Below are 25,149 nucleotides of genomic sequence, written 5' to 3'. Positions count from 1 at the left end.
ACAAGAGGCTGTGTAACAATTATTTTCGGTTTAAATATATATTTTAAACACCTTTTTTTTTAACCCCTGGTGCCTGATAATAGAGAATGTCAAATATTTGATAAAGAACGAGTCTATTTGGTACCAACTTTCATTTGTATTAAATGTTGCCCTAAACTTATATCAGATCCCAAAATCTTTTTTTTTTTTTTTTTCTTTTTTTTTGGTTTTTCGAGACAGGGTTTCCTCTGTGTAGCTTTGCGCCTTTTCTGGAACTTGCTTTGTAGCCCAGGCTGGCCTCGAACTCACAGAAATCCACCTGCCTCTGCCTGCCGAGTGCTGGGATTAAAGGCATGCGCCACCACCGCCCGGCTCAGATCCCAAAATGTTTTTAAGCTAAAAAATTCCAGTGCTTTTTAAAAAGTAAAGTTAATGCAACTCTCATTATGAATGTTGTAGGGTTCCTAAAAATAACCTTGTAAAAGAATAAGATTCCTAGCTTTAAAAACATAATGAGTGGTAGGTGTGGTGGTGGTACTGGAGTAAATGTAGGACTGCCCTGATATGCCCACTGTGTGAAGAAGTTAGCAGGAAATGGTAATGGCATTTAATTCCTTCTTAGCCAGACTTAAGGAGCTTTTCTTGTTTTGCCATGATTTCTGTTATGAGAGAAGTGTAGTGGCTAGAGAGTGGATAGACTTTGGGGTCAGAATTTGAAGTCACATACTAGCTAAGAGACTTTAGGCAAAATCATTTAACATCTGAAGGCACCATTTTTCGTATGTCTAAAATGAAAATAGTTCCCATCTGAAGGGGTTCAATATGCCTTAAAGCATTTAGCACTCTGACAAATAGCTTTGAAAATGGTAGCTGTTGTTTATACTATCTCCTTAACTCCCTGGTTTACCTCAAAGCCAGTGAAGTATATTTCTAAATGACCCCTCCCCCCAAAGAAATCCCACTTCTGCTTCTGTGGCTTTGATGAAATGACGTCCTATTTTCTATGATTTGAATGTCTGCTGTCCTTTGAACAACTCCAAGTTGAACAGCAAATTTTTTTCCTTTCTATTGTGTTCTCTGCCCGAGCCATTATTCTGTAACTTGGTTGTTTAAACTAAAATCTTTATAGTCTCCTTTCACTTTTATAAAACATCAAGTTGTTTCGTTGGGGCTTGTCTTCAGCTCTGCACAGTTTCATTAACTCATTCAGATGCATGCTATCTGTGGAGACAAGTACTATATAGTAAGCCAAACATTGATTTTCATGTTTTCTAATCTACCCCCTTGCTATTCCTTCCATTCTCCAACAGGGGGAGTAATTTCTCCCTGATACCTCGCATATCTGTCTTTATGGACCAAACCATGTACTCATTTTTGAATCTCTGATGTCTAGGAGATATAATCTCTGATGTTTAGGAGATATAGGGCAACAAATAAAACTGGTTTAGAAGGAATCACTGTGGTATACAATATTATACACATTGTGGCAGTGTACTTCAGTATGAGTGTATGCATTCCCTGATGGAACTTGATAGAACGTTGGTTTTAACTAAATTGAACCTGAATTCTAAAAAACTAAAAGAATTTCAGTACAGTGAGAAATAACTGAGGCAACTATTATTTTTAAATGACAACAAGAAAGAAGACCTGATGGTTTTAAACAAATACCAGTATTTACTGAGGAGAGAAAGCAAAAGATACATGGACTCAGTGGAGGTTGTATACAACAGCTCAATCTTAATGTGTTAAGCTTGAGAGGACTAGTAGAAATCTGAGGGGAGACACTGGCAACAAATTGTATGTTCCAATCTAGAACTCAGACTAGAGTGGGATAAGCTAAGAATCAAAGAGAGCTAATTGTTGGGGATTTGAAGAGACTTGAGAAAGTGCTTTACCCATTGAGGAAAGAGGGAGAGTCACTTGACAGTAGAAACTGAAGTTGTGTCCTGACTCAGTTACTGTTGGTGATCATGGAATTAGATTAGGCCAAGTCATCGTGTGTATGCTATCTCCTACTGTAGGCTTCGTCAGGCAAGTGTAGGAGGAAGAGAAGGACCAGAGATAATTGTAATGATGGGCCATTTAAAATGAAGATGGGTAAGAAAGGAATTAGGATATGATGGTGAGTGACAGTTAAAGTAGGGTGAATAGTCAAGGGAGCCTTGAGTTCAGAGATTTGGTGGAGGTGTAAACATTCTCTCTCTAATGCCATCTAATATCCCCAAGCTTTTCAGGAACAGTCGATGTCCAAAAACAACTAAAAGATGCCAAGATAACTTAAAATAAATTTTATAGTTTTGCTTTTTGGCTTGCCATTAAGGAAACTATCATTCTCTCCTGTCAGTATGTACCCCAGATAATCCATGGGTTTCCTCGGTTCTAGGCCCATCTTTAATTTCCTCCGCCAGACTCACTGTCCTCACAATTCTTTGAAGCTATGGCTTTTTTACTATGGTCTGTCTTGTACTACAATACAAGATCTTACCCATTTCCTGTCATTACCAGTTGGTGAGTCCCTGTGGCTTGAAGCAAATGTGGGAACTATAGTTTCCCCACCATCTTTGAATTTCTACCTAGAAATAGTTGTGGAACTGGCTTCTAAACTGTATATTTAACTTTAGCAATATGTGTATGTATATGTACATCCCTTACTATACTTTACAGCTCATTTAGATAGTCTGTGTTCATACTTTTACTCAGCTTCTCCCAAAATGTCTGATACTTTCTTTGCAGTATTTGTTCACAAATAATGAATGATGTTATTTAGCAATTGAATTGCATTCACTTGGCTGTCTGAATCGCAGCTGAAAACTAAGAAAGAAAGCAGTTCTAATTAAAGAAAATCCAAATTTTCTCAGACAAAATAAAAATGTCTTTCTGAAGACTTGTTTGTAGCAGCATTGATTATTCATAATTCCAAACTAGAAACAGTTCAGATGCCTATCAACTAACTGATTAATGAATAAACAAAATGTGATTAACTCTTCCCCGGCTCCAAACCAAATTTCTGGAGGCTCAAAGGAAACACTACTGATATATACATATTTGTGCTACAACCAAACATTGAGGACATTATGCTAAGTGAAGGAGTCAAATAAACCAAGCTGTGCATACTGTTGGATTCTTTGCTACAGGAGGTGTTTACAGAAGAGAGGTTTGTTCAGACAGGAAGCACAGGGCTGAGAGTCAAACCTAGATTAATTGCCAGTAAGCACAGGGAACATTTTTTGGGATGATGGAAATATTCTGAGCTGAATAGGGTTGGTGGCTTAGTGCGTATAAATATACTAAAATTATATAAAAATTACTCTTGAGAAATAAGAAGTGATATTCTATAATCAGTAAAGTTTATTCAGAGGAGGGCTTTCTGCTTCAATGTCCCAGCTAGTTGAGTTTTTTTACACGTAATTGTACCAAGAATATATGTATTTTTAAACACATTGTACATTAAAGGGTACTTTTTTTTGGAAACATGATTATTGATAGGGAGAGAAATAAAAACCTTAAAAATACAGTGCCTGGAGGGTGGGAACCAAGGAGATGGCTCAGTAGATCAAGTTTGGTTCTCCAGCAAGCACATATATAAAGGCTGGACATGGTAATGTGTCTGTAACCCAGTGCTGGGAGTAGAAGAAGTGGCCTCAAGACAGGTAGATTATCCGAACTTGCTGGTCAGCCAATCTGTCCAAGGCAATGATAATATATATGATGAATTTTAAGTGGGATCCTATGATCCTTTAAAAAAGAAAGAGAGAACAAAATCTTTGTTTTAATTTGGATTTTCAGGTAACTTTAAAAGATTTGTTCATTGATACACACATACCATTCTTTTTAGTTACTTCTTTCTTTTATACTTACCTGTTCTGGAATGGCATGATCAAATAAATATTTTGCCCAGCTTTGGGGATCCAGTCACTGTATATGTTAAGATACACTCACCTGGGAGATGAATGTATTCCAGGTTTTGAGTTCATTTACTAATCACAAAAGTTTAAGGCTTCCCTTAAGATTTTTGCTTTGAAAAATTTGAGGATGATTGATCTGTTGTTTATAGTGTGCTCTGCACTCAGGCTGTAGATGCTGAAGCGCTGAGAAGATGTAGAATTCAGTTCAGATGGACACGGTAGGTGACTGAATAAATACGCACTTTCTTCTTGAGATAAGTGGGAGAAAGAAATAGGAAGCAAGATAGGGTTTAGAGCAGGGCTACTCACCCTCCTAACACTGGGACCCTTTAATGTTGGGGTGACCCCCAACCATAAAATGATTTTTGTTGCTACTTCATAACTGATTTTGCTACTGTTAGGAATCGTAAATATTTTATACACAGGATAGCTGATATGCAACACCCCCCCCCCCAAGGGGTCAGTACCTACAGGTTGAGAACCACTGGATTAGCGACTACTAGAAGGGAAGCTTACTTTAGATAAGTAGCCCTCAATAGTATAGCCTTCACCGAAGAGAAGTGAGCAAAGGACATCCCAGACATGACTAAGAGCAGATGCAAGAGCTCTGAGGTTGGTGACAGACAGCAAGGCCAGTGTGACAGCTATGGATAGTGGGGTGATTTTTGAGAAAGAAAAAACATCAGGTACTTGTAAGATTATATTTTATTTTAAGCATGTCAGGAGATTGCTGGAATTTAAAACTTTATTTTGAAATAACATTAGACTTACGTACATTTTTAAAAGACACAGAGTTCTCACACTGTACTTCCCATTGTGTTAACATATTACATGGTCTTCATTAGAATTGCTTCTTTCAAGGTGGAGCAGTGTGTACCTTGAGATGTACACTATGCTGATGCTATGTGAAGATACGTGAGGACACAAGTCCAAAGACCAGTTAGGAACCACTGTAGTAGTCCAGTTGAGTGAGCGCTATGACAGTGGAAAAAGGTATCTCAGTATTTTCTTATTGAAATGTAGCTGATGGTGGACTCTTACTAAGACACTGAACAGTTTTCCTGAAACTAGACTTCTTGTTTTCTTGTTTTGGATTTTTTTTTGGCATAGTTTTGATACTAGATGAAGCTAGACTGAAATTCTCAAGCCTGCCTTAGCTTCCTGATTGCTGGAATTATAGATGTGTGTCCCTGTAAAACCCAACCTTCCCCCGCTCCTTTGAGAGCAGTGATCTAGATCAAGAAAAAAAAATTATACACAGCAACTTCAGTAAAGAAGGTGATAACTATACTTAATTAAAACCTTTAGCCATGTTCCCTGTGTTAAAGATTAGTTAGCCTTGCTAAGTGTTGGTTCCTTCAGTAATTTACTATTGTCTTTCTTAGAAAATAACAAAAAGTAGCAAATGCTAAATTTCATTATTGTGACTGTTAAGTCGAAATCGTGTGATATTTATAAAATACTAGAAATAATGCTGGACACCCAGTGCACACTCAGCAAATATTTGTTTATTCTGTATGCTATGAGTAGTAGTAGGATTAATTATACAAGTGTTAGTTTTTGCTTATTTGGAGTGGTGGTCTGGGGCCTCCTTTATTATTCTCCTAACATTTGATACATAGTTTCTAGGTGTTAGCCACTATTCATTGTTGTCATGTGTCAGTTTATACAGTTGCCCTGGTTAATAAATTAGTTTCCAAGTGGTAATGGTGTTAGACTTTGAGCTGCTAAGCCACTTATCCTTTTCTGTTTCTGTTTGTTTTTTTGTTTTGTTTTGTTTTTGTTTTTTGAGACAAGGGTTCTCTGTGTAGCTTTGGAGCCTGTATTGGAACTTGCCCTGTAGACCAGGCTGGCCTTAAACTCGCAGAGATCTGCCTGCCTCTGTGCCCCCCACCACCACACCTTTGGAGATGGACTTTCTAAAAGCATTTCTTCACAAATATGTCATCTGGCAGTTTGCATTATGATCCTTTATTTAATACAGTTGGATTGGTTACTTACGTGTATGTAGTGTGGTTTAAGTACTGGAAACTAAGACTTGGAGTCGTGAATGCTGTCTCTGGTGCTGAGGATGACAATGACGAGCTGGAAAGCAGTGATGGCTCAGGAAGGGATGTTCAGTCAGGGGTGGTGTCTGGAAAATGGGCTTAGCATTTGAGATGAGTGCTTTAGGGTAGTGGGATTTGGATATCAATGGTGAGATTTTGATATTCCTGCAGGGAAACAGTTAGAAATCATGAACTATGCATAGAAAATAGCAAAATTTGTTTACTGTGTCGTCTGTGGATATAGGGAAGATTGAGTCTGGAAAGTAAAGGGGCCAGATTGTAGAGAACATTAAGAACTCACTCACTCAGAACTTCCTGTGTAGTCACTGTAGCTGATACAGAGCCTATTAATACATGCTTTGGGAAAATTAAAGGAGAAATTAGAAAGGGGTTCTGTTATTGATCAGGAAATGGCAGTGAGACTAGATAGAACACATTTGAGAAGAAAGTGAGATTTCTGATCTTGACTGTTATTAAGTAGATATTTAACTTTGCTAAATTTGTTTAGGATTTTGTAGGTAGTACATGTAATTTTATGAAAGTTAGTAATGTAATTTTATGAAAATTACATTCTTGATACATGAAATGAAGGTTTGTGTAAAAGATTATTAAGGTTTGTAAGAATCTGATGTGTCATTAACTGCAAATTAGGATATTGAGGTGGAAAAGAAGGCACTGTTAATGTATAAATGGGGATGAAGAAGTCCCATAGCAATCATGTGCTCTTCATATCTTCTTGTTTGTGTTTTGCTTTTTGAGATAGGGTTTCTCTACACAGCCCTCACTGTCCTGGAACTCACTCTATAGACCAGGCTGGCCTGAAACTCAGAGACTCACCTGTCTCTGCCTCTGGGTGCTGGGGTTACAGGTGTGCACTCCCACATTGGCTTTTTCCTACCTTGTTTGTGTGAGCCTGCTTTTCTCTGTTGTACACTGGAACTCAGATTTATAGAACTGAGAAATCAGAAAAAGAATTATATCAATCAAGAAGTGTCCAGTAAAGTTATTGAACAAGGTAAAGGTATAATTGGAGGACAGGGAATCATTCTTAAGTAGTTATTCACCTGATAATGCTGGAGTAGTAGTGACTAAGAATACAGAGAAACATGAAATTGTTTTGAAACAGATATATTCTACAGATAGTTAACTTCTCTCATAGAGGAAGCTGCACAGAGAAGTTAGACATCACTGCAGGTGCACAACTCTTGATTTGTGGGGAGAAATGAGACTTCAGTTACTCATGTTTCCCAGGCATAATTCCTTCTTTAGGTGTCAGTACATGGAGGTATCTAGGGTAATTTGCCACACAGCTTGCTGTTTTCAGTCAGTTTTTCCAGAAGAATCTTTTCCTGATATTAGACTCACTTTTGTAAACTTTCTGACTTATCATAATGGCTCAATATAGTTATGTATAGGCATTTCTCTCAATACTCCCATGTAAGTATACATAACCTTATGAAGACCTCAAAATTGTATGGGCTTTTGGCATCATGTTGGATATTTTTTAATGCTTTTTTGTAGTTTTCTGACATCCTGCGTGCTTCTCAGACCTTTCATGTGTATTTAGATCACCCGAGCTATGTTGTTTAAAAGGCAGATTCTTACTCAGCAGGCCTGAGGTGGACCAGGGATTCCACCTTTCTAATGAGGCCCTAACTGATAATCATTAGACAACACACAGAATATCCAGGCCTAATGGTCCCCTGGAATCCTGGACACCCTGCTACATAAGACACCAGAAAGGACTAGTCTTCTAGAAATTATGGTAATAGTTGGTTTAATAGGAAAAGGTAGTACTTGTAAGTTCAGTAATTTAGCTGATTGGAATACTTTTTTTCACGTTTCCTTCTTTCATGTCTAAACTCTAGTCTTGCCTTTTTTTTTCATTTCTTTTTTGTTCTTGTGATTTTTGCTTTTGTTTAAAATATTGTGTTCTGTGGGTCTGATCAGGGAACCGTTACTGTATTTTATGTTTGTATCTACATTTTATTTTGCATGCGTAACGTGGCTTTGCCTGGATGTTCTTTTTGGTAAGTTCCAACTTTATCTAGCGTATTGTTTTTTGTAGTGTAAGCTGTAATGTTTTTCATCTTTTTTTCTCCCACTTCTAGTGAACATAATCATGATTTGTTTTTAATTTTTTCAAGAGTTCATCTGATGTATCTTCTCCTAACATTTTCCCGTTTTCTGTAGTAGTGCAGTTTGGTACTAACCCGCCTTGATCTGTGCTATGGCCTCTCACTGTCAGCTGCTGATCACATTAGCAGTTGCTCTCTCAAGTGATTAGGGTTGAAAAAGCCTAATCATTTAGAAGTCTCAAAGCTTGTGCTTCCATATAGCAACCATAAAAAAGATAGTGTACAGTGAAATTTGGTACTTCTGTTCTCTCTGAAAATAAACTCTGTTTTTGTTTTTACAGCAACAGCTTGCACAACTGCAGAAAGAAAAATCAGAGATTCTGAAAAATCTGGCGTTATATTACTTTACATTTGTAGATGTTATGGAATTTAAGGTATGTATTTTAATATGTAAACTTTAAGATTACAGAAATTGATTTAGTATTTATTAATTGTATAAACTGCTTTGTCACTTATGTAAGAAAAAAGAATTCTTCCAGAACTAAAGTCTAAAGTATACTTTATACATTTGTGTTTTCTGAATTTAAAGTTATTTATTCGGGCCTGAAGATGTGGCTCAGCAGTAGACGGAGTACTTGCTAAACATGCAGAAACTCTGGCTTTACTCCTCAGCACTTCCCTCCAGAAGTCATACTGATAAAAGTTTAATTAAGCTTTCCTTTTCAGGACCATGTCTGTGACTTGCTGAATACTATTGACGTTTGCCAAGTCTTCTTTGATATTGTGAGTATCATTTTTGAGAAAATTTCCTAATTTTCTCGTTTCCAAAGACCTCAGGGAACCAATTACTTTTCTTTAAAGAAATGTTTTATAAGAGTATAAAGTTATAGCATTGTTTATCTGGCTTGCTGAATACCTTTTTTAAAAGTAAAACTGTTATCATATACTTTTGTATGTTATTGAATATAAGTCTTAATTCACTTGTAAAATAGCTGTTAAATTTAGCATTTTATCTTAATACACCCAACTATAAAAACTGGACAATATTTTTCTTGTAAAGTCATATTTGATAAAAGTTTTCCTTTGTATGACATTTTTTAGATACAGGAGGTTGAGGTGAGAAATACCCATTAACTTAATAGTAAAAATATGAAAAATTAAATACTCCTTCTTGCTTTGGTGAGATTGGTACCAATGTTTGTTTCTTTCTTTTTCTCTCTTCTTCCCTCCCTCTCTTTGTTTTGGTTTTGTCATTTTCATTTATTACCAGCTTTAATACAGTAGCCAAAGTCCTTTTTCTTTCTTCCATAAAATTATGTCACAGACAAAAAATTGTTACTTGTAACTCCCAAATTTTACATGTTTAGAGAAAAAAATTAGAAATCCAGAAACGGGAATAAACAGAGCTATAGAAAAAGTATGTAGATTTTTGTATGTTTTAAGAGTTACAGGAGTTAAACTTGTTTTTGTTTTTGTTTTTTTTTTTCCAGACTGTGAACTTTGATTTAACAAAGAACTACTTAGATTTGACTGTAACCTATACAACTTTAATGATATTGCTGTCCCGGATTGAAGAAAGGAAGGCAATCATTGGACTATACAACTATGCACATGAAATGACCCACGGAGCAAGGTAGGCAGACATTATACAGATGCTTCTAAAGTTTTTAATTTGATGGCTTATCACTCACTTGAATTTAATGTGTGTTATTTTAAGTGACCGAGAATACCCACGCCTTGGTCAAATGATTGTGGACTATGAAAACCCTTTAAAAAAGATGATGGAAGAATTTGTACCCCATAGCAAGGTAAGAGCTATTTTTTAGATGTGTAACAATACATGTAAGGGATTGCTTAAGCAAGGGAATTAAAGAGATAACTTAGTTTGGAGGTAAATATTATAATGGCTTATGAATAACTTTTTATTTATCTGTGAGTTAGAAAGCTGATTCAGATTCACAATCGTGTGAAGACTTGGGAATGTATTGATTCATATGGTTATTAAATTGAGTGTAGCATTTGGAGGTAGTAAGGGTGCAGTGTAGTAGTCTCAGGTCTGCCAGTATACTCTGAAATATTTTATGTCACTTAACCAACTTCCTTGGTTTTCACTTTTTTTTTTTTTTTTGCTAAAAATAGTATTAAAATATTGGTCATCTCATGTGGTTGTTATAAAAATGATGAAAAATCACTTCATCAGAAAAAGTTTGGATACATAATATTGCATTAAGAATTTAGATTTGTTTGGCTGGAAGGTTGAACACTGAGTGTCCTAAGTGGACATGAACGTGGTTGCGGTCATAGTATATTGGGACTTGCAGGTTACAGACAGTGGGAAACAGAAGGGACACCATTAGGAACACTTCAGAAGAAGCTTGCTGCATGAGGGCTCAGGGATCCATGGGCTACTTTCCAAACAGCGTTACCTTCATGAGCATGTTAATAAAAGGGTCCAAAGGGGATTTGCTGCACTTGGGGTAGCTATAGGGGCTGAATATTTCCTGGCTTCCCAGAATAAGAAGCATCACCGAAGACAGCACCTGGAATTATCTTGTGACTTCTCTCTCATAAAAATAAGATTTCCTCACTATAGCGTCCTTAGCTGTATGCTTATCCTTGAAAGAATATTAGTATAGTTTAATAAAGTAAGGAAAAACTTAAAAAAAAAAAGAATTTAGATTTGAGGCTAGAGAGATGACTCTGCAGTTAAGAGCACTGGCTGCTCTTCCAGAGGACTCAGGTTTGATTCCCAATACCCACATGGCAACTGATAACCACCTGTAACTCCAGTGCCAGGGAAAATGGCCTTTGCAGGCACTACACACACTGCCCACATGTAATACACAAATATAGATTTCAAAACCCATATACATGCAATAAATCTCAAAAACATTTTAAAAAGTTTAGCTACATAATATTCCATCCTAAGATTTCATGTTAATATTAATATTCATAATATTTCATTCTAAGAGTTATAGTGTTGAATCCATTTTAGCTGTATTATGGTGTCTTAGTCTATTCATGAGAAAAAGATGACAGGGACTTTATGGAAATATATGTAATGTCCTTTTTAAAGATACATTGAAAGTTACTTCTTAATGATATAAATTTGATGGGAAGAAATCTTGTCATGGTAACTGTCCCGCAGCAGGGTCTGTCATAGACCTATAAGCTTCTAGAAAACTTCAGGTATCTCATCCAACTTCATCCTTTATAGGTAGAGATTGAAGATTGGGGAAGATGACCAATGAAAGCCCCTTGGCAGCAGTGCCAAAACCAGGATAAAGGCTCAGAGTATTTGAGTCTTGGTTTACTGTTCTCTTTGTTAATTAACTGAACTTTTGGATAATACCATGTTTATATGATGCTATAATTTTTCTTGACATTCAGTTCTTATCAACAATTTTTTCAATGCTTTCTCTCATGAAAATTTGAAGATACTTTTCCAATTTAATTTCTTTGCCTAGCTATATTATGTAGGTTGAACATTTCTTTTTTGGTCTTTCGAGACAGGGTTTCTCTGTGGAGCTTTGCGCCTTTCCTGGAACTCACTTGGTAGTCCAGGCTGGCCTTGAATTCACAGAGATCCGCCTGGCTCTGCCTCCCGAGTGCTGGGATTAAAGGCGTGTGCCACCATCGCCCAGCAGGTTGAACATTTCTAATCTGAAAACACCAAATTTAAAATATCCAAAGTCTAAAGCATTTTCCTTTTGGGCACTGACATGATATCACATGTGGGAAGTTCTTCTGACCTCATGCTTGGGTTTCGGTGAGAATACAGGTCTACTAAAACTGTTATACAAAGCTGCTTTCAAGCTCTGTGTAAATGTATAGGACATATAAGTATATTATGTGTTTGGAATTGGATATGCATATATTCCAAAACTTAAAAACTCTGTATCAGTTCTGTTACCAATGTTCTAGTTAAGGGATATTCAGCCTATACCCATAAATTCACATATTTTTTAAAAAAAAAAAACCTTGAACTTAATTAGGTTATTAATTTGAAAAAGTTTGAAACAGGCTAGTAGTGGATGTCATCACTTTTGCAGTAACATTACCACTTGTGGCCAGAAATGTCAGAATTCATTAAAGCACTTCACATGTTGAGTCTGCTCCACAGCTGATTTTGTTAGTACTTTTTCTTACTACTGTTATCTTCTCTACTCCTTTCTTTTCTTTGTGGGTCTGTTCTGATTTTTCTCTAATCAGGTGTAGGCGTGTTTTTATTTGACTACTGCACACTTTTTTCCCTCCTCTCCATTGAAGTCAGGATCCTTCTTGAAAGTTCTTTAGTCTTTGAAAGTTCTGTTAGGATTAAAAAAAAAATGTGTCAGGAAAGTATTGCCTGTTTGAGGAACTACAATGTGATGGTTACAGTGAGCAATCTTTAGCATTTAGTAGATTATTACTATTTACCTAGGAAAATTATTCATTTGAGTTGGATTAGTTATTTTGTAATGTTGATTTTTCTTATATTCCATGATACTTCCCAGTTTTGCAATTAATAGAATGTCTATCATGCATCTGCCATATATATATATATATATATATATATATATTTTTTATATATATATTTTTTAATTAACTGTATAATTTAAAACAGTTAGCTACATCGGAATCTTGTGTTAGAACCTAAGTTAGAGATTTCTGGTTTCTTCTTAGAACCTAAGTTAGAGATTTCTGGTTTCTTCTTGCAGAGGTCAAGCATACAACATTTTAATGGAGACCTTAATTCTCTTTCAACTAACAGTTCAACTAGATTAAAGAATACCTCTATACAGGGGTTTTAAGAAGAAAAAATGGATAGCAGGGACAGTCACAACACAAAGTAGAAAACAGCTTGTCATGGTGGGGCACACCTTTAATCCCAGCACTTGAGAAGCAAAAACAAGGGATCTCTGAGTTTGAGGTTGACCTGGTGTACATAGTGAGTTCCAGGTCAGCCAAGGCTACAGTGAGACCCTGTCTCAGAGAAAAGCAGAACAAAAACTAACAATAAAAAAGCATGAAATGGGCTGGAGAGATGGCTCAGTAGAGAAGAGCACATTGCTGCTCTTGTAGAGGACCAGAGTTCAGTTCCCAGTACCTACATCAGGTAGCTTATTACAGCTGACTGTAGCTCCAGCTCCAGGGGATCCAGCATCCTCTCTAGATTATATGTACCTCACATGGGTGCATGTATATACACACTAGACACACATACACATGAATAAAAAAACTTAAAGGTCAAGAAACAAATGATGAGTAATTAAATACTTTTGTCAAGAAATGCATTAAGAGTATAGGGGATGGAGAGATAGCTTAGTGTTTAGGAGCTCTTGCTCTTCTTCTAGTGGACCTGGTGTGTGACAAAACTTTTTCTGTGGAGATGGAACACACAAGTCTACTTAGGAATGTGATCACGGAGTCCTTTTATTTTAGCAAGAATCATAGCTTAAACAAAAAGCATGAGAGTTCAGTGCTACTGTTTGATAGGTAGATAGATAGATAGATAGATGATAGATAGATAAATAAATAAATAAATAAGATTCCCAAGGTTGCCACACATTTTAACCTTTCAGTAAGTAACTTGTAGAGTTGGAGAAATGGCTTAGTGGTTAAGAGCACTGGATGCTCTTCTAGAGGACTTGGGTTCTAAAGGACCCAGGTTCAATCCCCAGCATTCATATGGCAGCTAAAAACCTGTGTGTAACTCCAGCCCCAGGTGATCGATCCCTGTACCCTTCTTGTAGATCTTCTGAACTCTACAAGGATCAGGCACATACATGGTGCACACACATATATGAAGTCAAACACCCATCTAGTAAAATAAATAAATACTGTGGCTTTTTTTTTTTTTTTAAAGAAAGTAGCAGTGGTTTCCTGAGTAAAGTTGTTGTCCAGGAATGTAGACTATAACTTTTGTAGAACTTAAAACAACGAAACAAATTTAGAAGAGACTTGAAACCCATTATAGGGAGCATGGTTGGAATCAGTTAGACATGTATAGCCCTTGAGACAGAAGTCTAAATGGAAGAAAAGCACAATGTTCTTTAGCTTATTTCCTGTTTTGTCAGTCTCTTTCAGACGCGCTGATTTCTCTTCAGATGGTGTATCCTAGACGGAACCTTTCGGCAGAGCAGTGGAGAAACGCCCAGTTGTTGAGTCTCATCAGTGCACCTAGTACAATGCTCAACCCTGCCCAGTCTGACACTGTACGTCCTTTTTACCCTTTAAATGCATATTCACTTGTCATTTAAACATGTCATTGCAATTTTTTTCTAATTAACATTAGTCTGTCAGGTTTATTGTAAAATGAGTATAAAAGTCACACAGCGTTTTAAAAAACTTTCTTAGATCTCAGAAACTGAAGTTAATACAAATGACGGTTTTATCTGGGGCTGGTGAGATGGCTCAGTGAAGAAAAGCGCTTGCTGCCAAGCCTGATAGCCAGAGTTTGATTCCCAGACCTAGGCCATGGTGGAATGAGAGAGCCAACGTGGGCGTGCGTGCGTGCGTGCGTGCGTGCGTGCGTGCGTGCGTGCCCACTCAAATCAGTGTCATTTTACAAAATTATTCTACCATTGTATAAAAATCTGAAGATGCAGACAAGTATAAAGAAAAAGCAAACACATGTCGTATCTTACCAGTTAAGAGAAAATCATTATTATAGTCTGCTATGTTTCTTTTCAACTCCCTGTTGGTAGATGAACATGGATATTACTGTTTCAGAGAATGCACACAAACCATTGTTTCACTTAGGAGGAGATGCAGAGGATCCAGGCACAGGAATCTCTTTTCACTTGACTAAAATAAATCATTTGCAAAAATGCAAACTCTTAAAGTGAGCTTGAGAACTGGAAATTTATCATTTGCCAGAAGACAGTTTGGCATCAGTATAGGTCAGAGATGGCTGCGGGTGTGCAGATGAGAGACTGCAGCTCTCGTTGTCCTCTGCTGCTTGTAAGTTTAAGTAGTTCTTCATTTTTACCCAGTGTCTCCAGTTTCTGTGGTATTTGAACCAAGAATTGAGCAGAGAGAATTAGGAGGAAGAGAGGTGGAAAGAGACTAAGCAGGAAACTGTTTAAAGAATTTATGTTAAGCACAGGTGTATCTGTTCTCTTTTTAAGATGCCTTGTGAATATCTCTCCTTGGATGCAATGGAGAAATGGATTATCTGTAAGTAAAATGGGTTAGTTACGGGATTACCTCTTAGGTTTAAGCTTTAACAAGGAAATACCTGGTAATGTGCCTTCACTCTGTAGTGAACACCTCTGTGCTTTACCTCATTCGTTCCTCATGCTGATCCCATCGGATGTAGATAGTCATAGAAATGAGAATCTAAAGTTAGATCACAGAGCTCCTGAGTGACAGAGACCAGGGGAGAGCTAATGCCAATGCTCAGGAGCTACATTGTCGCCGGTATCATTTTCAGTGTTGAACTTTTGCTTTTAGGAAGTTTTTTTTTTTTTTTTTTAAATGCCACATCTATTTGGTTAAGGGTTTTGATTTTAATTTGCATGTGATAAATGACTTACTGTTTGGCAGTTTGAATAGTATCTGGTCCTAGACAACTCAGAAACTGGAAAAATAGACATGATAAAGAATGAGAGTTAGTGTAGTGTATAGTCACGTTCCTTCTTCCCACTGCTCACTACCAGAGGGAATAGTTTTGAATAGCTTGTGCTTATTTCTTGATGTATTAACTGTCAACTTTTTATTACAGTATTTCTCCAACTAAAGTGAAGGACCATTTTTCTTTAATAGTTTAGTAAAATAATGAATGAATTTTTTTTAACAAAAACAAATATTAGATATAAAAGTCCATAGTTTTGTTAGAGTTGGCATAATCTAGCAATTAGATATTATTAAGTTTGTACTTTAAAATTACTACAAATTTTGAAGTACTCAACCTATGTACAAAATCTCATTGTAGAATGGTACTTCAGCCAGGCGGTGGTGGCACACGCCTTTAATCCCAGCACTTGGGAGGCAGAGCCAGGCGGATCTCTGTGAGTTCAGGGCCAGTCAGGAAAGGCACCAAAACAACACAGAGAAACCCTGTCTTGGGGAAAAAAAAAAAAACCAAAAAAAAAAAAGAAAAAAAGAAAAAAAATGGTATTTCCAATAACATTAACTTAAATATGAAAGAAAAATTTACTAGCACATACTACCTGTGCTTAGACATTGCAGTTAATTTTGTTACTTTTCAGATTTGTGATAGTAATATTTTTTCCTTGAAAGATAGTTTACATTTCTATGCCTTGTCTATTAACTTGATTTTAAAGAAAGGTAAGGCGTTTGAAGTATTGCTTTTGCTTGGTTATATAATGATTCTTAGTTTTTACTTTATGTGTTTGGCTGTGATTGAAGAATCGGGTTGAATAATAAGATTGACTGTATGGTAACCATACAGCTGGCTGGTTAGGATTTCTGTTGCTGTGATAAAACACCATGACTAAAAACAACTTGAGGAGGTTTATTTCAGCTTACATGTCCTGATCACAGAGGAGATTCTTGGCAGGAACTCAGGGCAGGAACCTGGAGGCAGGAGCTGATGCAGAGGCCATGGAGGGTGCTTCTTACTGGCTTGTTCCTGTAGCTTGCTCAGCCTGCTTTCTTATTCACCCCAGGACCACCAGCCCAGGGTGGCTCCATCAATGGGCTGCAGCCTCCACATCAATCACTAATTAAGAAAATAACCTACAGACTTCCTTACAGCTCCATTTTATGGAGACATTTTCTCACTTGAGGTTCCCATGTCTTAGATGCCCCTTGTTTAAAATTACACAAAGTAGCCAGCACTTTGGAATTCCATTTTAAAAAAATAGGAGTGACTATTGAGAAGGAAGAAAATTTCAACAAAAGTTGAAACTGTGCATATGTAGCAAGGACCAAGTAAATGTTGAATGAACAATGAGGCTTCATGCCTTTGTATAGAAGGCTAGAGAGGGCATTTGTAAACATATATATAGCATTAAACATTTGTGTAGGGTTTCCAGATTAGGCAACCAAAAGTAAAAGATATTTAGAATTCATATAAAGAGAGCGGCTTAATACATGCAAAAATGCTGTACTTCAGGAGTTAATATTTGGACTCTTCCTTTTCTTTTTTTTTTTCTTGAAACAGAGTCTCCTAGCCTAGACCTGGCTAGTTTGGGGCTCATTGTGCAGACCAAGCTGGACTCAAACTCACCGCTTGCCTGCCACTGAGTGCTAGGTTAAAGACGTGTCCCGTCATGTCCTGCCTGCCTCTGTTACTTTAGAATTGTTGGACTCTCACTCCTTCAGCTGTAAAAGAATGATACTGTCTTGTCTACTTCACAGAATAGTTCCATGAGGTAATATGTGTGCAAAGATTAGGGAGGGAGAGACTGCTGAGCCAAGCACCACTGTTACTCTAGCATTCCGTCTGCTGATCACAAATGTTGACTGCTTTTATTTTTCAGTTACTTTAACAGCTGTAATGATTATGTGTTGATTTCTGATCTTTTGCTTAAAATGTTTTTAATGTTTGAATTTTTTTAAAATTTCATTCATACCTCTTTCTAAAAGATATTTTTCCCTCTTGTTAGTGCATCTTCAAGAATATAGAAAATTATAATTTAAAACATTATTCATATACATACACATATATGTATGTATAGATATGTATGTATTATATTATGAATCTCTTAGGAGCCTGGATTCAGTGATGGAGGTTGTTTCCTCATCTGTAGAAAGTTACACTGTAACCAAAAGAACTTGTCTGTGCACTGCTTCTAACTTGTACTTGTTTTTCTTTGTGTTTGAAGTTGGCTTTATCCTGTGCCACGGGATGCTGAATACGGAGGCCACAGCACTGAACCTTTGGAAGCTAGCTCTTCAAAGTAGCTCTTGCCTCTCTCTCTTTCGGGATGAAGTTTTCCACATTCACAAAGCTGCAGAAGACTTATTTGTAAACATTCGGGGGTATGATGTTTTCAGTTTATTGATTTTGAGGGGGAGAAGCTGGTAAATGCAGTTTCTTTATTAACACATTTTGGGGGTAGAGAGTTGGTCATGTCCTACGGGAAAGTGTGGCCTAGACTCTCTTTGATGCCAGCAGGTTGCTTTTAACAACATCCTGATAATGGTAGAAATAATACCCTTATAGGTAATTTTACTAATTAAAATCTTTAGGGCTTCTTACCCTTTTAAAATTTGTATTCTAGATAAATGTGTCCTCTTTTTAATTCATACATGATTTTATGCATAATTATTACTGAAAGCAAAATATAGGATATATTTCCCAGCATGGTGTCTCACACTTTTAATTCCAGCACTTGGGTAACAGAGTCAGGCAAAACTCTGACTTTGAGGCTTGCTTGGTCTATAGAGTGAGTATAGGGCTATACTAAGAAACCTTGTCTCATCCCCTCCCCCAAGTAAATAACAGAGCGTATTTATAAGAGTTTGAAGCAATCAAAGTCATTAAATTATAGTGACAATTACAGAAGCCTAATCACAGCACGTAGGAATCGTGTTCTTGACAACAGAGTGCACCCAAATGACTTAAATTAATCATTCTTTGCAAAGCAAATACTTCTCTGGAATGATTGTGGATGTTCCCTTTGTTACTATCTTTAATAACTACATTTCTCTTGAGGACCTGTAGCCTTGTTAAATTCACACATGAGAGTAGTCGTATAATCTTTTGAAATAAAGAGCAGATAAAAAACCCTTAAATTGCTTGTACTTAGCTGAATATGTTGGATATGGTAACTTCAGGAAAAAAGTGAAATTTGTATATATTTCATGTCCAATTCAGTATTTCATGAAGTTGAGCTTTTATTGGTTGTTGAAAAATAACAATGTGTCTAGCACTAATAATTTGAGCCAGTCTTGTATCTTAGTGGGCATTTGAATTGCCCTGGGAATGCAAATTGAATACAGGTTCTCCATCATCATTATTATTGTGGAGAAAATAAAGTAGTTTGTTCTGTGCACCCTGAGTAATTTATTATTTATATTTCCATACAGAGCAATGAAGTCTTAGGGATATAGCTCAGTGACCTTGTGTGTGCACACTCTTGAGCAGCCATGACCTAGATGAGAGTGTAGGATGTCTCTGTCTTCACAGATGAGCCTTGTGCCTCTCTAGACACCACTGCCATTCTTACTCCTTCCTTTGTTACTCTTAAGCAACAGGGTTTGGACTTCTGTCATATTAGTCATAATAGATAAACAGTGCCAAGTTGCTTCTCCACTTTTATTTTATTGAGATTGTAAATGACAGACTTTGTATTATGTCTTAATATATTAGTCATCGCTTTATAGAATCACTTAAGTACATCAACATTTTAAACCAGTTAATGTATATATATTCCATGAATTTATGCATAGTATAAGTCTGATGATACCCCAAAATTATTTTTATCCTGTTAGGCTTCTTTTTTTTTTTTTTAAGATTTATTTATTTTTATTTTATGTGAGTGAATTTTTGCCTGCATGTATGTCTGTGTACTATGTATATGCTGGTGTCCAAGGAAGCCAGAAGAAGGTGTTGGATTCTCTGGAACTATAGATATGGACACTTGTAGAGTTGTGAGCTGCCATGTGGGTGTTGGGAACCGAACCCAGTTTCTCTTCAAGAGTAGCAGATACTCTAAAGTGCTGAAACATCTCTTCAGCCCTGGTCCTGGATGGCATGTCCCTAACCCCCCAAACCCACTTCCTTCTTTTTTTTCCTTTATTTTTCCATTTTAAGTTACGAGTCCCATTAAAAAGAATTGTCATAGTCAAATCATGAGTATGAAAGAGTATTAATTACAAAGGTCCGTCTTACACATTTTAGACATTTTCTCAAGGAGAAAATGAAACTCCCGAGTGCTTACATACAGAAGTTGGGATTCATCTTAGTGTTAATGGCTCAGCTAAGTTGTCAGGATGATTTTGTTTTTATGAATTTTGAATTTTTATCAGTAGTATTCATCAAGTTATTTATTAATACACTTCAGTGGTATATCTGAACTAAATAATACTGGAATTCTGTTTCTTTTACTTAGGCCCTTTTTTTTTTTTTTCCTGGAGACTGATTCTCATGTATAGTCCTAGCTATTCTGGGAGTCAGTGTGTAGACCAGACTCAACTTGAACGCACAGAAATCCACCTGCCACTGCCACTGCCTCTGAATGCTGGAATTAAAGGCATGCTCCAAAAAAATAAAATAAAATAAAATAAATAAAAAAATCCGTGTGTGTGTGTAAAAATAAGCCATAGTTCTTTCTGTCTCTCAAAAAAAAAAAATTAAAGTAATGAAAATGCTTTCCTGCCTTAGCTTTGTGTCCTCAAAACAACTACATTCAAAGTTGCTGCTGTTAATTGCTCATTTGTGCCCTTTTAGAATTTATCTGTGCTTATGAGTGACCTTGCTAGTCAGAGCAATCATTTTTTGAGTACTTTAGATACTTGGCAGTCACCTGATTGCATCAAAAGGAAATTGTAATATATCTAGAGCTTAGGGAAATAACAAAATGTAATGAAAATGTGCGTCATGAGGTTTCATTTTATTTTTGGATTTACTGTAACTAATACTGTCTTTCTAAGAAGATTTGATTTGAGTATGCAAAATACTTGAAAAATACATTTTAGATAGACTTCACCTGTCATTTCCTTTGTAAATCATTGTTATTGTTGAAAATAAGTATTTCAAATTGACTTTCTGTATTTTACTTCTTTGACTTTCTTTCAAATCAAGATTGACATGGTTCATATTTTCCTTGCACACAGCTACAATAAACGTATTAATGACATAAGAGAATGCAAGGAGGCGGCTGTATCACATGCGTGAGTAGTTCCATCTGTGAGGAATTTCTTCTTAAAATACTGCTTTGTTAAATGAAGACAGGTTAGTGATGTGCAAATGTATAAGATGAGAACTTTGTATTGAAGGAAAAGTAAGTATATAACCTTTGTATTACTGGTAACTTTGTAATTAGTGTAGATCTTAGATGTTTTGAAATACTGATAAAGAAATTCCATTCGAAGGACTTTATTTTAGTTGTTACCTGTTTAAAAAAATTTTTTTACATGTATTTAGTTAGTGAGAATAGGCATGAGTGCATGACTGCTTGTGTCACTGTACATATATTGTGGCCAGAGGACACCTTGTGGACATTAGTTCTCTCAGTCCACCACGTGGGTTCTAGGGAGCAGACTCAGCTGGTCTAGACTGGTGGCAGGTGCTCTGCAGTCCTAGCCATTAGCTCCTGCTGCCACTGTGTTCCCCACAGCAGTGCTTTCCAAGCTGGGCTGACTTTTGTCCACCTTCAGGAAAACTGTTACATTCTTACACTGGCCCAAACAATGTGAGAACATAAACACTTTCACAGTATGTGAACTCCTCACCTTGCTCCAGTTTTATATTCTGAAATTAAGAAATCTATAGAAATGACTGTATTTCAGATCTGTAAACAACTTTCCAGTTTCCTTATGAAATAATTAGATACCTCAACATAGATGTTAAAGATATGATGACATATTCTCCCATGAGCTTAGAGAAGATGAAATGGTGATACTGTCTGATCCATCAGTGTTTCTATGGAGGACGGCAAATCACAAGTTTTAATCCTCATTCTTTGTCTGTTATCATTCTGTGTCTACGTTTTCCGCCTAAGTGAAGCACGAGTGACATGTGATGATATCTTTCTCTACAGTGGCTCGATGCACAGAGAAAGGCGCAAGTTCTTACGGTCTGCACTGAAAGAACTGGCAACCGTCCTCTCTGATCAGCCTGGCCTGCTTGGTCCCAAGGTAACTGACTGATAAATGTGCCCTGTCAACAGCGAAAAAGCATGTCTTGTTTATGAAATTTGACTCAAGTTTGAGCCAAGAATGGATTTGCCTACTTGAGGCCCAACATCACACTTCTCTCTTTTCCTCATTTCTTATATGCACACTCATCTTTTTGGGTACTGCTCTGTGCTCTGTCTTGTACTGGCTGCTTCTTTTAAACTTAGTATTATTTCTTGCTAGGGACTTTCCACTTAGAGCAAGACTATGAGCAGTCTTGGTCCTTAATCATTGAATAATCAGTTGTTTTTTTTTTTTTAATAGGCACTTTTTGTTTTCATGGCATTATCTTTTGCCCGTGATGAAATTATCTGGCTACTCCGTCATGCAGATAACATGCCAAAGAAGAGTGCAGATGATTTTATAGATAAGTAAGTTAGTCACATTAGAGGAACATCTATTTCCTGTTTATTTTGATTTATGGGTCATGAGTCTGAGGACTTACATTAAAGCAAAGATGTTAAAGATGTTTTGAAAAACTCTTTGGGGTTCTTTATATTTGTAATAGAAGAAATGTTGGTAAGGTGGTATTAAATGATGTAATTAGAATGCAAAAACTCTTAAGACTTTTAATGTTTCTCTCTATTATAGTAGTGATCAGAAAGTTGTTCTTTGGCTCTGCCCAGTAATACATATCCTATGCATTTGGTTTTCAGAATTAATACTGCATAAAACATTAAGTAAGAATCATAACATGGTCTTGTTGCCATCAGTGTGTCATTTGAAATACCTTTTAGTCTGCTTTTTCAGTCAGGTAGAGGATTGAAAATAGAAATGAGTACATACAGAAAATCTTATTTCTTGTTAATACTCTGATTTTTAAAAAAATGATGTAGCTAGGAGAAGGGAAAATTTTACTTGCATTTGAATATTCTGCTGCCAATTTTCAGTCTTAGCATTTTTTCTTTCCATGTTTTTGTTGATATAAAAGAATTTTAAAAGGAAGTGATTGACATTAAAAATTAATAGCCTTTCTTAGGGGAACAGTTCTAAAAATAATACCAAAAACATTTAGTATATTCTGTGACGACAGTGAACTTATTCTCTGAAACCTTTCTTTTGACTTTTCACAAAGGCACATTGCTGAGCTGATATTTTACATGGAAGAGCTTAGAGCACATGTCAGGAAGTATGGGCCAGTAATGCAGAGGTACTACGTGCAGTACCTTTCTGGCTTTGACGCGGTCGTCCTCAATGAGCTTGTACAGGTAAGAAGTCTCCTAATTTCCTTTGTTCTTTGTTTCCCACCTGTTGAGTCATTGACATATGTACAACATGTATCAAATGGTATAAATAGAAGTAAGCCATGGTCACTTTCTGCCAGAGAGATCATTGTCTACAGGTCAAGAAACAGTCGTTTACATTGTAGTTGGTTATTTCGTGTGAGTTTGTACAAACTTGAGAACGAACACAATAAAGAGAACAGTTACTTATTCCCGGGATGGTTGTATATACTAACCAAATTCAAGAGGGCCTTACAAAAGAGCATAGTCCTAAGTCAGGACTTGGAAAGATCATGCTGGCCCAGTCTGGCTGCAGCTTTGCCTGAGGCCCAGGAGAAGACACCCGAGAGAAGAGCAGTTCTTGCAGTAGGCTACGTAAGCACTGATGCGAGCCTGAGCTCGGACAGCCGCTGGATTAAAGACCACGGTGAGGTGGCAGACGGTCTAAAAGGGGGGTGGGGAGGAGGACACCTTTGAGCAGCAAGTTGCAAGATGGCCATTAAATGAAAATTCTGTCTGAATCTTATTCAACTGTCCTAATTTTACTTTTTTTTTTTTTTTTTTTTTTTGGTTTTTCGAGACAGGGTTTCTCTGTGTAGCTTTGCGCCTTTTCCTGGAACTCACTTGGTAGCCCAGGCTGGCCTCGAACTCACAGAGATCCGCCTGCCTCTGCCTCCCGAGTGCTGGGATTAAAGGCGTGCGCCACCACCGCCCGGCCTAATTTTACTTTTATTTTGGATTTTCCTCTTTGGTTTTTAATCTTTGACTATTGCTAAAAACATTTTTTTCTGTAATTTCTTTACTTAGTCTTTTTTACTTTAACATAAATTGTCTTTGATTTTATTGAAGATAAACTATGATAAAAATAGTTATTTTATTTTGCTTCACCTTATAAACTCACAGGTACCTATGACTACTGTAAATTAATGAACAATATAAGAAAGGAGCAGTAAAATTCTCTTTAAAGGCTCTGGTTTTCCTGGATTCATTTATTTTTTTATCCACTAGATGGCACTCAGACTTTTTTTTTTTTTTTTTTTTCCTAAAAAAAAAGACTGGTCATTAAAATGGACCAGAATACCTGTTAAATTCCAAGAACATTATTGCTTTGTAATTTTATTTACAGTTTTTGACTGGATGAGTGTTAGCCTATCATTGCTTTTTATTATTTACTCATAATAGCATATAATTTTATAAAAAACCCAAACTTCATAGTTTCATGTAATTTTAAAAACTATGTTGTGGCTCTTTGGATTTTTACTAAGAAATTTTACAGGTTTTTGATATATTTCTAAAATGTGTAAACCACTTAATATATATTGGTGTGTTTTAGCTAAAATAGAGTGTACTAACACTGAGAAAGTTCTTTGCATTTCTCCTGGGATTGTAGTAAGATTAGTAGCAGTAGCAAGAATAATAATGTTAGAAGTTGCTGTGCCCACTGATAGTATATCTTAGTGAGCTGCTGTAGCTGTGAAGGTAGAGAAAATGACCATTGTTGAAGAAAGGGGCTAATATAACTGGTTGGCATTTATAAGGAGCAGAGCTAGTGTTCAAATTGAAGTCTGAACAGGAAAGACAGCTTTTTACTTCCATCTTCTTTTCAGGATACAATCATGGTGCTTTTAACTTTTTGCTAAGATGTAAATCTAAAAGTAAGATTACAAACCTGTTAATGAAGTTTATTGTCAAAGATGTTAGTTTTTATATTGCATTGATGTATAAAGAACAAAATTTGAGCATTTTGGCCATTTTTAAATTTATAGTTCAGTGACATGTACACTTATATTACTGTGTAAGTCTTAGTGTTTTCAAACTATATTTTATATACATTGTTTATGATTAGGCATCTACTTTTTTTAGCTATTTTTTTTAACTTTTTAAAAAAATTTATTTATTTATATTTTATGTGGAAGGGTGTTTTGCCTATCTCTGTCGGCATACTGTGTGTATACGAGGTGTCCATGGAGGCTGGAAGAGGGTGTTGGATTCCCCTGAACTTGAGGGACAAACAGTTTAGAGTCGTCATGTGGTGCTAGGAGTCCAGTGCAGGTCCTGGGGGAGCAGCCAGCTCTTAACCCTGAGCCATCTCCAGCACCAAGTGTGCTTCTGTTGTTGTATT

The 25,149-nt window shown here is 36.5% G+C and overlaps 1 protein-coding gene across 4 annotated transcripts in view; it reads left to right on the top strand.

Annotated features, from left to right (window-relative positions):
- The window catches only part of Nckap1 (NCK associated protein 1), an 81,272-nt gene that overhangs the window by 17,146 nt on the left and 38,977 nt on the right, over window positions 1-25,149 (top strand). For 2 of the 4 annotated variants that reach the window (XM_052723848.1, XM_052723846.1), the window contains 11 exons: window positions 8,358-8,444; window positions 8,737-8,793; window positions 9,501-9,643; window positions 9,728-9,818; window positions 14,070-14,207; window positions 15,123-15,171; window positions 17,787-17,943; window positions 20,743-20,799; window positions 21,669-21,765; window positions 22,069-22,175; window positions 22,880-23,012. In XM_052723848.1, coding sequence (XP_052579808.1) covers window positions 8,358-8,444; window positions 8,737-8,793; window positions 9,501-9,643; window positions 9,728-9,818; window positions 14,070-14,207; window positions 15,123-15,171; window positions 17,787-17,943; window positions 20,743-20,799; window positions 21,669-21,765; window positions 22,069-22,175; window positions 22,880-23,012 — 1,116 coding nt within the window. Of the gene's footprint in view, window positions 1-8,351; window positions 8,445-8,736; window positions 8,794-9,500; window positions 9,644-9,727; window positions 9,819-14,069; window positions 14,208-15,122; window positions 15,172-17,786; window positions 17,944-20,742; window positions 20,800-21,668; window positions 21,766-22,068; window positions 22,176-22,879; window positions 23,013-25,149 lie in introns of all 4 variants that reach the window. The other 2 variants (XM_052723847.1, XM_052723845.1) reach the window with 1 other exon arrangement.

Source organism: Peromyscus californicus, unplaced genomic scaffold (assembly GCF_007827085.1).
Source record: "Peromyscus californicus insignis strain IS unplaced genomic scaffold, ASM782708v3 Scaffold_7__1_contigs__length_154581171, whole genome shotgun sequence".
Classification (NCBI taxonomy): domain Eukaryota; kingdom Metazoa; phylum Chordata; class Mammalia; order Rodentia; family Cricetidae; genus Peromyscus; species Peromyscus californicus.
Note: the sequence above shows the minus strand (reverse complement) of the source record. Positions and strands in the feature narration are given on the sequence as shown.